We start from the raw sequence: 15,431 nt of genomic DNA, 5'->3' as shown, positions 1-15,431 counted from the left end.
TAATATCCAGAAAATCAACATACTAGAACAAAAAAAATCAAACAAGGTTAATATTTGAAAGAAGTAGACCTTGGAAGAAAAGACGAAGAAATAGAAGAAAAGAGAACCCGCAACCGGAAAATCTAGACTCACCGTTATCGGTGACACAACTCGAAACTACCGTAGAATCCAAAGCCTAGAGTTCAAACAAAGTGGATATGTGTTGAAGATGGTGCATAGCTGTTGAAGATGGAAAAACCCGAGAGAGAGAGAGAGAGAGAGAGAGAGAGAGAGAGAGAGAGAGAGAGAGAGAGAGAGAGAGAGAGAGAGTTGAATGTTGAACATCATGAAAGAGGGGAGAGACGAGGTGCTATGGTTTTGATGGAAATGTATAGAAAATTGAGTATGTGTTTGCCCGAGTAAATGGAGGGTCCTTTAGATATTAATGTATTTTGAATTGAGAAAAGAAAACAACCGCAACTTGTCTGAAAGAAAACATTTGATTGGTCCGATTGAATCGAATTAGTCAATTATAAGAAAAGGTATCCTTTAGTGTAATTAATTTTTTTTAGGGTTAATACCTATTTCCCCCTGCCATATAGGGGTCATTTGAAAAACCCCCCTGCAAAAAAAAAGTTGCAAGAATTTTCCTAACATTTCAAAATTCTCTCATTTTTTACCAGTCAGCAAAAAAACTGATGTGGCATGTATTTTTTTTATTTTTTATTTTTTTTCTAATGACGTGGATGTCCAGGTGGCTTTTTATTTTATTTATTTGTTAATATATAAGGTTAATATAAAATACATGTTAAAAATTTGTTGGAGGTGGGAGTTGAACCCACTCCCTTCCAAGTTGTTATATGTTTGCATTTAATTATTGTTATAGTATCCATCTAATTATTTGTATTTAATTAATAATTATATACAACTAATTATATATGTTTTATATATTATATTTTACTGTAGCTTCTTTAATATATATATATATATATATATATATATATATATATATATATATATATATATATATTTACGTTTTATATATATGCTTTAATAAATAATAATATACTGCATACTAATTTACATATTTTTTAATACTATGCTTTAATAAATAATAATATACTATTTAATAAATTTAACTTACTAATAACGTTATATTTAACTTAATAAATTTAATTTAAAGATTTTATATAAATGTTTATATCTAATTTAATTTAATTTATTTTACTGTTAACGTTATTAATTAATATTAAATTATATTAATTTAATTTAGTTTATATTTTCTAATTAATATTAGTTTAGTTTAATTTAACATTTATGTTTAATTTATTTTAATTTATTTTTATTTAATTTATTTAATATTATTTTACTATTAACGTTATATTTAAGTTAATTAATTTAATTTAATAAAAATATAACGTTATTGTTTAAATTAATATAAATTGTTTAAATCATGGTGAAAGTGAAGTTGATCATAGTGAAGACTCTATGAAGGATGTTCATTTTTCTGATAGTGAGGAAGAGAGGATGAAAGATTTTGATGAGATTGATGAAGGAGGACCTGAAGTAAATGCTGAAGGAGGACCTGAAGTGAATGCTGAAAGAGGGCCTGAAGTAAATGCTAAAGCTGCACATGAACAACCAAGAAGTTCACTTATCACAAATGAGATGGGCGAATAACATGTAATTGAAGATGAATATATGATAGATGAACTGGACAATGGTGCAGATGATGACAATTCTGATGGGAAACCAACTGTTGGAAGGTTTAAAGAAGATGAGACTCTTGACAAACATTAATTAGAGGTCATTGCAAATTAAGGTTTGAAAAGCATTACTTAAACAACATGAATTACAGGTTATTGCAAATTATGGTTTGAAAAGCATTACATTAACAACTAAAATTAGAGGTCATTGCAAATTATAGATTGAAAACCATTATATTAACAACATGAATGGTAACATATTACAGACATAACAAACATTTCTTGGACCAACAAACTGATATCAACATTACTACAACAAAAACAATTTTTCAAATGCAATCAACAAGTACACTTCACCAACAAAAACATGTTGACCATAGGAAAAAATACAATGCAAATAAACTTAATTTTTCCATGATAAGCCTATGACTTAATCTTTATTTGCAGTTTTTTATTCTTCTTCAATGAACTTTCATACATCTCCTTCAAAATTTCCACTCCTTGCATTTCCTTCAAGTACCTCTATTCTTTTCCCCAATCCTCATCAACTGATTCCTCCACCTCATTTACTTGTGCTAGGTCTTTATCCCATTTAAATAAGTTACATGTTGTATCACTTTGCTAGAATGGGCATCTCCAAAAATGTTTTTCTCTGTTGGGTCCAGCTTGCAATGATATGAAATCATACGAGCATTGCAAGCGCAGTTTCTACCTGAACAACGGCTGCTTCCAGTTGTTTGATGCGATGCTCCTGACTTGCTACGCCTCGTATTCGATGCCATGAAGCAATCCAAGCTATAAAAACAAAGGGGATTTTATTACAGAGGAATGAAAATGAAGGAAAACGAAGGAAGAGGAAGGAAGAAGGAGATGGGGCAATTCCAAAATTAGGGTTTTCTGGGTAAACTTTGGGGACTTTATAAAACAACCAATAATCCATGTTGGACATGTCTAGGTGGAAAATAAATTAACGTTTGGGTGTCCACGTATGAAGCCGTTAACTCTTTTTTAACGGGAGGGATGAATCTTATGGATGTAAAATATTTTGAGGACGAAACTTTGAAGGAAAATTTTTCAGGAACTAAAAACGAATTCCGTTATATTTACAAGGACCTCAAACATATTTAACCCTATGTAAAATGAAGAGAAAGCATATAAAGTAGAACCTGAGAAAGAGAGACGAACAAGAGAAGATGAATGAAGAGGATGTGTTCTCTGTTGTAGAATGAGAAGAAAATGATTCAGAGGCATTAAAGATGACAACTTCTCCTTTCTAGAATATGAGAGTTTTTTAGAGAGAGAGAGAGAGAGAGAGAGAGAGAGAGAGAGAGAGAGAGAGAGAGAGAGAGAGAGAGAGAAAGTGATTGCAGTTTGCGGGATGCTGCAAAAAATATACATAAAAAACATATACAGTTATAATCATCCAACATAAAATATCAACAGTAAATTTCAATTTCAGAAAATTACTTAATATGAAAATCAACATACTAGAACAAAAAAAAACCAAAAAATGTTAATATTTGAAAGTAGAATGAAGCAGACCTTGGAAGAAAAGACGAAGAAACAAAAGAAAAGGGAACCCGAAGCCTAAAAATTCAGACTCGTCGCTATCGACAACACAACTCGAAACCACCTTAGAATCCAAAGCCTAAAGTTCAAACAAAGTGAATAAGTGTTGAAGATGGTGGATAGCTGTTGAAGAAGGAAGAACCTGAGAGAGAAGTGAATGTTGAACATCATGAAAGAGGTGAGAGACGAAGTGTTATGGTTTTGATGGAAATGTATGAAAAATTGAGTGTGTGTTTACCCGAGTAAATGGAGGGTCCTTTAGATATTAATGTATTTTGAATTGAGAAAAGAAAACAACCGCCACCTGTCTAAAAATAAAATTTTGATTGGTCCGATTTAATCGAATTAGTCCATTACAAAAAATAAAAAAAAGGTATACTCTAGTGTAATTAATTTTTTTTAAGTGATAAATTAGATAGGTGATTAGCATCTTCCATAGATTACTTGAAATCTTTTAAACTACTCAACCTACATTTCCTTAATAAAGAAAAAAAATACTAGTCATCATTATCTATTGCCACGTTTCTTTTCTAACACAATCATTCAAAAAAAAAAAAAAAAACAAATCCCCAATTTCCTTTTCCTACACTCTTCAACACTGACACAAAGACACACATCATCCTCATTCCTCACAAACAAAAACAAAACACAGTACCATGATGATGTTCCATTCCAAACCCAGAACCTTCTTTTCACCAATTTCCTCATTCATCTTCTCCATCATCATCTTCCTGTTATTCATTCCAATTTCATTTTCTCATGAAGAACAATCCCTCACTTACCTATGGCCACTCCCTTCAAATTTCACTTCAGGAACTTACTCTCTCTCCGTTGACCCTTCACTTACTCACTCTGTGATTGGAAATGGCAGTGTTGCTTACTCTGAAGTTCTTGATTCTGCTTTTGAGAGATATAGAAGGATCATTTTCAAGCATGCTGGGTTTGGATTTGGTAAAGGGTTTGGGAGAAAGTTGAGGGGGAGTTTTAGTGTGGTTCCTTATGATATTACTACATTGAATATTGTTCTACATTCAGATAATGAGGAGGTGATTTGTTTATTTATTTGACTTTTTGTTGATTGACTTTGTTTTGATCAATTTTGTTTCTTTTTGTTGTTTCAGTTCTGGGTTTTTGAATGATGGTTTTTTTGGTTCATTGTGTTATATGTTATTTTGAAACATGATATTATTGGTTTAGATAGTTAGTGATTCAATGAACACATTTAATCATGGTTCTTATTACGAGTTCCACATCAGATAATATATGATCAGACAATTCATGGTCTGAAAATTTGTTTTGCTTATAAGTGAGAGCAATCTTCGGTCTACAAACCGGTTTTATATGGTTGAGTTAGCTCGAACCGATTTGCCACCTGCTATCAGATCATGCACCATTTATTTCCATGCTCTAAATATTCAGGGCGTGAGGAGGTGTGTAGGGCGTGAGGAGGTGTGTTAAGAGTCTTTCATCGGACAATATATGGTCAGGACATGTGTTTATAAGTGGGAGCAATGCTCACCTTACAGATTGGTTTTGTATGGTTGAGTTAGGCCAACCAGATTTCTCTACCGTTTTCAACATAATTAATCATGATTTTCAGGTTTATATTTGAACACAACTTTGGGGTAATGGATGGATCATGTATATTTGAACACTTGAAATTTCTAGTTAATCATGTTTTGTGGGTGGTTAATGAGTTGCAATGAATTTCATTAAGCATTCATTGAACCTGATTAATCGCGTCTTTTAATCTTGGTTAACCGATTCAATTTTTGCTGTTTTGTTTGGACAAATTTGTTTGTCAAAATGAAATTATCATATCTATGTTCGGTTTTGAGATTTTTATTCTTTGCAGCTTCAACTTGGTGTGGATGAAAGCTATACTTTGGTAGTTTCCAAAGGCAATGAGTCTTCTGTTGGTGGAGAAGCCACCATTGAGGTGTGTTGTTTATTACTCATTGTAGTTTACAGTTTGCGGGTTCTAATTTTCTTTAGATGTTTCAAATTTTCGGTATTAGGAACAGCAATTCAATCTCGAAATTTCTTTATTTAATCATTAATGCCGGTATATATAGAATACATGTTAAACTAGAAACATAAGGAAATTTCCGGATTGAGTTGTTGTTTCTGATACGGAAAAACGGAGCATTTAAAGAAAAACATATGAAAGGACCTATTGCTTGTTTTTTAAATGCAGAGTGAGATACAATTGTGCTTTGGTTATTAATTTTGGACTCAACAAATTTAAGTAAAATTGAATGGAATTTGTGGCTTATTTTCTAGCAACTTTTCTTACCAAAAATATATAGTTGTTATTTTTCTAACATTGTGATTTTACATATGGTAGGCAAATACCGCTTATGGTGCATTGCGTGGATTGGAGGTATGCATAGAATTTGCAAAGAATGATGCATAGAGAGTAGTTAGTTCATGCTTAACACTTAAATTGTCTTGCTTTATGGCTTATTTCTATAACAAAGATAGAGTAAAGAAACTATTTTCATCGAAAACGTACGAAAATAAGTTGAAAACTATTTTCATAGGGCCGTCTTTGAAGGCTGCAACACAGGGCCCAAAATTTGTCACAATTTAACCGTGGCAAAAGGGCTCGTAAAATATTGTCACAGTTAAATTGTGGTTAAATAGGACCTCTATTTGTTTTGCCATGGTTAAACTGCGGCTAACTAACCTACGTAAAGTCTCTAAATATTTGAGACGGCTCTGAATCTTACAAGTGCTTATATCAGTACATAAGCTCAAAGAAGTTAATCCAAACAGGCCTTGAAATGTGTCTCCTTCTTATACCTTCACATATGAAACTTAACATGTATATCTACTAACCTATATATTGTAAGTTTAAGTTACTTAAACTGAGATTATCTTCTTTACCTTGAAAATTTAAAACTCGACTATTGTTGTCTTTGCATGATGCACCAGACATTCAGCCAGCTTTGCTCTTTCGATTATACAACTAAAACAGTACAAATCCACAAGACGCCTTGGTCCATCCAAGATAAACCTAGATTCGCATACCGTGGTCTTATGTTGGGTGAGGCACAATGTTTGCATCGACAAAAATCAATATACATAGAGTGATTTTATACTATCGCCAAAGGATATTGATTGATACGTATGGTTTCTTGTTTATCTATTTTTTGCAGATACATCGAGGCACTATTTACCAATTAGTGTAATTAAGCAAGTTATTGAATCTATGTCCTATGCCAAACTTGTAAGATAAATGTCATAAGTTTCTTTTCTTTTCCTTCCCCGCTGTTTTTGTCTCTTGGAAACCGAAGACGTCTCACCTAACTAGCACATCTTTGTTTCACTTAATGCAGAATGTTCTACATTGGCACATCATAGACGAAGAGTCGTTTCCGCTCGAGATACCTACATATCCAAATTTATGGAAAGGTTCGTATACAAAGTGGGAACGTTACACAGTAGAAGATGCATATGAAATTGTCAAGTAAGAGACTCTCATTGTTCAAATCATCTTTTCTTCATATTGTCCGGCTTAAATAATCCATAAAATGGTTCTAAATTGTGGTCTGTAACTGCATCGCGGAAGCAACTTAATAGTTTTATAGTTCTCTGCCACGGCATCAGAACCGCATTTTACTGCAACTGCAATTTAGAACCAAGATCCTGATACTACAAAAATTCTATTGTTAACGCATTGCTAACTTTTCTATGTTTTGAACTCGAAACTGTTATCTTCAAACTTGTATTAACAACTGATTCTGTGATTTCTTTTCATGTTTCGCCCTGATGATATAAAGCTTTGCCCAAATGAGAGGTGAGGTATTCTCAACTTCCTTTCGACGTTTCTGGCACATAATATCCTCGGCATTTTGCAGTTGATCACGATTTTTTGTTATCCTTTTTCTTTAGTCTTTTTTATCTTCTTGCCAAATAGTCTTATTATAAGAATAAAAGCAAATGTGGATATTCTGATGACGCTATTTCTGATGGCTATTGAAATATCAACGGTCGCATATTTAACGAGTATTTGCTTCAAAATAGGTATAAATGTGATGGCAGAAATCGACGTCCCCGGGCATGCAGAATCATGGTAAAACACATACCTCGGTCATTCTTTTTCCTTAAGTATAGCCTCTGATAGTATGATAATAATTGGCTTCGTTAATGTGACGCGCAGAGACCAAAATTTTGTTTTTCTTTCATAATTTACTGCAAATATTTTTTTGAAAAATGATATGTTTTCCGTAACAAAAGTTTATGCTCATGTAATCTAGTGGCAAGTAGCATTCATCACCATTATTTCATGTTTTTGTTTTCTGTGTAGGGGTGCCGGGTATCCGGATCTTTGGCCATCACCGTCTTGTAAGGAGCCGCTAGATGTTTCGAAGACATTTACTTTTGATGTCATTTCTGGTATTCTGTCAGGTTGGTTTCCTATAAACCTTAATCCCGATGAAATTTCTGCGCTACTCGTAACAACATTTCAACCACTCATGTTAATTATATTTTTTTCTCTCCTAAATTTTGTAGATATGAGAAAGATTTTCCCGTTCGAGCTATTTCACTTGGGTGGCGATGAAGTTCATACAGGTCAGTATGAATGGTTTTCTTCTCGCAACTCACCAAAGAACAATTTGATCTTAAAGCTTAAGCTGTTAAAGTTGATCTCTAAAGTCATTAAGTTCCACACGTATTCTCTATGAACTAGACGTACTTGACGTTATGTACGTTCCTTAATATCGATAATTAACGAAAAATTATGTATATTTTTGACAGATTGTTGGAGCAATACCACTCATGTAAAGGAATGGTACTGATTTCTAAAGCGATTAACTCGCCTTCAATTTTCGATACTTAAGTAGAACTCTATGCTTAATGAGTAATAACTCGACAACAATTTTGACTGTTTATTGTAGGCTTCAGAAACAGAACATGACTACTAAAGATGCGTATGAATACTTTGTACTGAAGGCCCAAGACATAGCCCTTTCGAAAAATTGGACTCCAGTGAACTGGTATGATCAGTACATACATATATATTACTGGTGTCGATGTGTCGGTGTCGATATCATGTCTGGTCTCGGTCACAGGCCTCAGACGGTATGTAGCCTGGTCACTTCAAACTGAAAGTGTGTCCCAGTGTCTGACACGTATTGGAATTTGACACAAACACGATACGATGCTTGTGATTATGCGTCGGTGTCATGTCTGTGTCTGTATCAATGCTTTATAGGGCCACAGTATAATCAGAGCATATCAAGAACTGTAATTAATCATTTTCTTTACTACATCACTTTCTTAAACCGGCTTTTTCTTTTGTAATTTCTCAGGGAAGAAACCTTCAATACATTTCCGTCAAAGCTTCATCCTGAAACAGTAGTGCATAACTGGTGAGTTTCCATCTATACAACTAGTTCTATTGCAGTACAAAACACTCGATTCTCCGAGTTGAAGAATAAATATTTAACCTAAAAACTTTAGGTTGGTCTCTGGTGTTTGTGCGAAAGCTGTTGCAAAAGGTTTCCGTTGCATTTTCAGTAACCAAGGTTTCTGGTATCTCGACCATCTAGACGTACCTTGGGACGAGGTCTATACGACCGAGCCGTTAGAAGGTATACATAAAGATTCAGAACAAAAGCTCATACTTGGAGGAGAAGTTTGTATGTGGGGTGAAACCGCCGATGCATCCGATGTTCAGCAAACAATTTGGCCTCGAGCTGCCGCAGCTGCAGGTAACCACGTCTTCCGTTTTTCACTGTACTTGTGAAAATACATATGGAAAAAATTAACTGGTTGATGTCTCTGACAGAACGCTTGTGGAGTCCGAGAGATTCTACTACTGCAAAAAATCTTAACGTAACGGTACTGCCGCGGCTGCAACATTTCCGATGTATGTTAAATAGACGAGGCGTCCCGGCAGCTCCTGTCACAAACTTTTATGCTAGAAGGGCACCTGATGGTGCAGGCTCATGCTATGATCAATAATATGTATAATGTATAATGTTTTTATCTGTATTTGTGTAACTTGTTGTGCAAGTAACTGGAATTTGTCTACTATGTTTGGTTAATGTGATGTTTATTTTGAAGTCTCTTTTCAAATGTTATAGGATGGTTCATCTTCTTCTCAAAATCAATATAGGTAGATGCAATCATTCTAAAGGTTATTGTCATAAGAGAGTTTTTTGTCTATATGTTGGGAGGCATATTTTCATAGGAACGTGGAGAGGAGGCTTGGCTTTTCATAGAGTTGCAATGGTTCTATCACTCTTTTCATGAAAAGTTGCAATATGGTTAAACCTATTATGGATCCATTCAACTATAAACTAGATTAATCAAACACATTTACCATGTTATTTCCAATATAAAGATACATGGATTTACAATCGGTTAAAATATCATTCATTTGATGTTGTATATGGTCTGATAAAAATATGATCCAACAGGAATGTAGGAAATATGTGAGGTTGTGTGTTAGGAATGTTTTCCGAAAAAAATACAATATTTGTTGGAATTACACTCTCAAACCTTTGAGTAATTTCTTATTGTTAAAGATGGCAATGAAGAAAATAAGAACAAATAGGGTTTGCGGAAATTTAAAAGAGAAGAAGAAGTATTTTCTGCAGAGTTTCTCTCTGCCCACAAACTGTGGAAATTCTGTTATTCACTTGCAACTGCAACTTCTGTGAATACAAGATAATGACTTGATTACAAATAATGAGGGTTACTCCCTATTTATAGATTTAGGTTAGCTTTCTCCCTAAGCCAAAGCCCAAAACTATAAAAGTCCAAAATACTTATTTTGTAGCTAAATCAAATCTAATATATTTTAAATCTAAATCAAATCTATCTAGATTTAAAAAAACAAACTTATGTGTAACAAACTGTTACACACTTCGACACACCTTGTGTTCGAGCAACAACCTGCTTCGACACAAGGAATTACAAATTAACACACCACCTAATTCATTGTGTCTAAGCTATCTACATTCATCATAGCTCTTAGTCTTCTGAATATATCAACCAGCACTCCCTTCGTCATGATATCTGCAATCTAATTCTCAGTTCTGCAGTGTTCCAAATTCATCTTCCCTATAGCTACCCGCTCTCGAAGATAGTGGAACCTCATTTCAATGTGCTTGCTTCGACCATGTGCTATCGGGTTCTTCGCCAGATTGATAGCTGACATGCTGTCGATCTTCATGGTAATTGCTCCATGATCTTTCCCTGTTATCTCTTCGACCAAGTTCACCATCCACGTTGCTTGACATGCACAAAGAGAAGCAGCTATGTACTCTGCTTCACACGATGATAATGCCACTACTGGATCCTTTCTCGAACTCCAAGCAACTGGTGCACCACCTAGCATAAACACATAACCAGCTGTGGATTTTCGATCCTCAGCATCACTACACCAACTCGAGTCGGTGTAACCCACTAATTTGCATTCTTTTCCCTCATCAGCTGCAGGAAACAGAATGCCATAGTCGAGAGATCCTTTCAGATACCTCAGTATCCTCTTCGCCGTTGCTAGGTGTGATACCTTTGGCTTCTGCATGAATCTACTTATCATACCTACATTGTATGCTAAGTCAGGCCTTGTGTGACAAAGGTATCTCAATGACCCAATAAGTCTTCTATATTGGGTTGGGTCGACATCCTCTTCATCTGGGTTCTTCGACAGTTGCAATCTTGTTTCAGCAGGTGTCGAAGTCGAATTGCATTCTTCCATCTCAAATCTCTTGAGAATTTCACTTGCATATCTTCTTTGATGCATCATCAAGCCTCTACTACTCTTATAGAATTCGATGCCAAGGAAGTATGAAATTTCTCCCAAATCTGACATTTCAAATTCCTTGCTAAGATCACCTTTGAAGCCTTCGATCTCTTTCTTGCAGCTACCTGTTATTAACAAGTCATCGACATAGAGACATAGTATAAGCAATTCAATCTTGCTTCTTCTTACATATACCCCATGTTCAGTTGTGCACTTCACAAATTCTTTCTCCCTTAGGAAACTGTCGATCTTCTTATTCCAAGCTCTTGGAGCTTGCTTCAGTCCATACAGAGCTTTATGCAGTCTGTACACTTTTCTCTCTTCGCCATGTTTCACAAACCCAACTGGTTGTGCAACATAGACTTCTTCGTCCAAGGGTCCATTCAGGAATGCACATTTAACGTCCATCTGACACATGTGCCAATTGTTCATGTTCGCCAGACCAACAACCAACCTGATCGTTTCGATCCTGGCAACAAGTGCAAAGACCTCATCGAAGTCAATTCCTTCCTTCTGAAGAAATCCTTTTGCCACAAGCCTTGCCTTGTGTCGAGTCACTTCACCTTTGGGATTACAATTCACCTTGTATACCCACTTCACATCAATTGCCTTATTGCCTTGAGGCAATTCAACAAGTGACCAAGTATTGTTGTCTTCGATGGATTTCAATTCTTCATTCATAGCTTTCACCCACTTCGAATCTTTCAATGCCTCAGTTGCATTGACAGGTTCGACATCTGCATAGAAAGCGTAATGTACCAACTCACCTTCATCATTGACTACATCATCTGATGTAATCACACATTCTTGCAACCTTGCAGGCATGTGTCTTGTTCTCTGAGGTCTTCCTGGGCCTGCATCACCTCTGACTTCTTCTTGTCGAACTTGTTCTCTTTCGACTTCAGTAGATGGTTCGTCATAAAGAATTCTCACTGAATCCTTCTTGACATTTTCAGTCGAATCCCATTCTTTAAGCTCATCTATGATCACGTCCCTGCTGATCACTACTTGCTTGTCCATTGGGTCGAACAACTTGTATCCTCCAGTCGAATGATATCCTATAAGAATCATTTGACTCGACTTGTCATCAAGTTTTCTTCTTAACTGATCTGGCACATGTCTATGTGCTATAGATCCAAATACCTTTAGATGACTCAAGCTAGGCTTCACACCATACCAACATTCTTCTGGAGTAATTCCTTCTAGCTTCTTCGTCGGACATCTGTTTAGAATGTATGTTGCAGTCGACACTGCTTCTCCCAAAAATTCTTTAGGTAAATGCCTGCCTTTCAACATACTTCTCACCATATTCATGATGGTTCGATTCTTCCTTTCTGCAGTTCCATTTTGCTGTGGAGTGTAGGGTGGCACCACCTCATGCACAATCCCTTCTTTATCACATAACATGTCGAAGTCTTTCGACGCATATTCTCCACCACCATCAGTTCTCAAAACCTTGAGCTTTCGACCACTTTGTCTTTCGACCATAGATTTGAACTTGACAAATACCTCGATCACTTCACTTTTCTTCTTGATCAGGTAAGTCCATAGTTTTTGACTAAAATCATCTATGAATGTAACAAAGTATTTGTTACCTCCATTCGAATCCACCTGGATAGGACCATATACATCCGAGTATATGATTTCGAGAATAGCCTTTGACTTACTTCCTGCATCCTTGCTGAAGCTATTCTTGTGCTGCTTCGCCTGCACACATTCCTCACATACCTCGTTTGGAATATCGATTTCTGGCAGTCCTGAAACCATATTCTTTATTTTCAAGTCTCTGATGTCATTGAAGTTGAGATGGCCTAGTCGATAATGCCATATCCATTCATCTCTGCTAGCTGCAGTTGCAAGGCACTCGTGCTCCATCACATTGAGTTCGATCTTGAAGGTTCTATTCTGTGACATAGGAGCCTTCCAGATTAACCTTCCATTTGCATCGACAACTCTCATCATCTTATCTTCGATCGAAACCTTGTAGTTCTTTTCGACCAACTGCCCAATGCTGAGTAAGTTGCTCTTCATGCCTGGTATGTACAACACATTGGAAATTACTGACCTCTTTCCATCTTTCCTCGTAATCATTACATCACCAATACCTTCAGCTGCTAGAGTATTGTCATTTGCAAATTTTACCATGCTCTTTATTGAGGATTTTATGTTGACAAACCAATCTTTTCTTCCAGACATATGTGATGAGCATCCTGAATCCAAGTACCACTGGTCCTTGAATTTATCTTCATCTTTTGTTGTGACCATCAGCAACATCTCTTCTTCTTCTTGTTTTGCAAGCTTTGCATCATTTTATTGACTTTTATTCTTTTCTGGACAAGCTGTCGAATAGTGGCCATACTTCTGATTGTTGAAACATTGAATGTGACTTTTGTCAGGCTTTCGACCACCACCTCTTCCTCTACATGCAACACCACCTCTTTGGTTGCCTTGATATGAGGATTTTTTCTGATTCGACCAATTTCCTTCTTGCTGATTTCGACCAGTCGAATTGTTGTAGCCACCTGTACCTTTATTTTCAGTCCAGCTTCCTTTGCCTTTTTTTTTCGTTTGCTGACTGAGCCTGTAGAGCCACATCACTCTTCGACTTGCTAGCAGCTCTTTCAGTCATTCTTTGTTCATGAGATTCAAGCGTCCCTTGAAGCTCTTCTTTTGTTAATTTCGACAAATCTTTCGATTCCTCTATGGCTACCACGATGTGGTCGAACTTAGGGGATAACGACCTCAAGATCTTTGAAACAACATCTCTTGTTGTTAATACTTCTCCACATGTCTTGATTTGATTTACTAGTTATGTAACCCTAGTGAAGAAATCAGTTATGCTTTCACTATCTTCCACCTGAAGCAATTCATATGTTCTCTTGTGAGTTTGTAACCTCACCTCTTTCACCTTTTCTGCACCTCCAAAAGATTTTTCAAGAATCTCCCAAGCTTCTTTTGAAGATTCTATATCACTAACCTTTTCAAAATTATCTGGACTCAGACATTGATGGATTATAAAGAGAGCTTTATAATCTTTCTTCTTCAATTCTTTAAGTGCATCATTTTCTTCCTCCTTCGCACCTTCTGCAAGCGGTTCTACCCCTTCTTTTACAAGATCCCAAAGATCTTGACAACAGAATACAACCTTCATCTGCTTGCACCAATTCACATAGTTATCTCCTTTCAGAATTGGTAGTGTTGCTGGAAAATGCCCATTCGGATGATTCATTGCCATCGCCATTCTTCTTGCCTTGAATCGATTAACCAGAGCTCTAGATACCAGATGTTGGAATTAGACTCTCAAACCTTTGAGTAATTCCTTATTATTAAAGATGACAATGAAGAAAATAAGAACAAATAGGGTTTGCGGAAATTTAAAAGAGAAGAAGAAGTATTTTCTGCAGAGTTTCTCTCTGCCCACAAACTGTAGAAATTCTGTTATTCACTTGCAACTGCAACTTCTGTGAATACAAGATAATGACTTGATTACAAATAATGAGGGTTACTCCCTATTTATAGATTTAGGTTAGCTTTCTCCCTAAGCCAAAGCCCAAAACTATAAAAGTCCAAAATACCTATTTTGTAGCTAAATCAAATCTAATCTATTTTAAATCTAAATTAAATCTATCTAGATTTAAAAAAACAAACTTATGTGTAACAAACTGTTACACACTTTGACACACATTGTGTTCGAGCAACAACCTGCTTCGACACAAGAAATTACAAATTAACAATATTGAGTAAGAAGGATTGCATTGCATGTATACTCGGGCTGGACAATAAACCGCAAACCGGTCTAACCCACAAATCGGTCCAACCTGCACTAGTTGAATTCGAAAAACTGGATTAAGTTGGGTTGAAACGGGATGGCGGTTCATCGGGTTTGAATTTCGATTTCAAATAATGACCGGGTTTAGTTCATTTAAATGGAAACGCCGACTATCCTATCCGAATGAATATTACATTTTTATTTTTGCAAAGTGTTGATGTGGGAGAATATTAAATTTTTACTTTTGTATAACCTCTCAAATCTGATTTTGAATATTACATTTGTTTCTATTTTAATTAAATTTGGTTAAGTATATAGATTTTGAATTTTCTATGATGTGATTTAAGTTTATTTATTAAATAACCAATTTAAATTGTAATTATAAAGAAATCCGCAATTGAATTTAAGGGTGAATTTTTTTTCTAATGAAAAAGTAAAATGTACTTAAATATTTTAATATCACTTTTAAATGTTGTCTAATTTAAATACTTGACATGTTTTTATATTGAAATCTTGTAATTTAATATAAAAACAAATTAGATTTTACCGAAATCAAATAAGGTTATTGGACCTAAAAATAAATAAGTCCAATAACTTAAATAAATTGACCGCAATAACCTGTAACCCGTGTTAAATCAAACCATCA

At 35.3% G+C, this 15,431-nt stretch overlaps 1 protein-coding gene across 1 annotated transcript; it reads left to right on the top strand.

Moving 5' to 3' along the window:
• Positions 1-3,822: 3,822 nt before the first annotated feature.
• Positions 3,823-9,328, top strand: LOC131640442 (beta-hexosaminidase 1-like). Its single transcript, XM_058910834.1, has 15 exons — positions 3,823-4,300; positions 5,110-5,193; positions 5,602-5,637; positions 6,192-6,303; positions 6,416-6,486; positions 6,596-6,726; positions 7,040-7,056; positions 7,284-7,332; positions 7,567-7,667; positions 7,773-7,832; positions 8,019-8,052; positions 8,159-8,257; positions 8,573-8,632; positions 8,724-8,974; positions 9,052-9,328. Exons 1-15 carry the CDS (start codon positions 3,911-3,913, stop codon positions 9,225-9,227), a joined length of 1,671 nt encoding a protein of 556 aa, XP_058766817.1. The 5' UTR covers positions 3,823-3,910; the 3' UTR covers positions 9,228-9,328.
• Positions 9,329-15,431: the final 6,103 nt, after the last annotated feature.

Source organism: Vicia villosa, unplaced genomic scaffold (assembly GCF_029867415.1).
Source record: "Vicia villosa cultivar HV-30 ecotype Madison, WI unplaced genomic scaffold, Vvil1.0 ctg.003136F_1_1, whole genome shotgun sequence".
Taxonomy (NCBI): Eukaryota; Viridiplantae; Streptophyta; class Magnoliopsida; order Fabales; family Fabaceae; genus Vicia; species Vicia villosa.
The sequence above is the reverse complement of the archived record's forward strand: the minus strand, read 5'-3'. Positions and strand labels throughout refer to the sequence as shown.

Excerpts from the sequence above, each read along its gene's own strand:
- LOC131640442 (XM_058910834.1), top strand. The coding sequence starts at position 3,911 with ATGATGATGTTCCATTCCAAACCCAGAACCTTCTTTTCACCAATTTCC. Across the intron at positions 5,638-6,191 it reads GTGCATTGCGTGGATTGGAG|ACATTCAGCCAGCTTTGCTC; the intron begins GTATGCATAGAA and ends ATGATGCACCAG. Across the intron at positions 7,833-8,018 it reads TGGCGATGAAGTTCATACAG|ATTGTTGGAGCAATACCACT; the intron begins GTCAGTATGAAT and ends TATTTTTGACAG.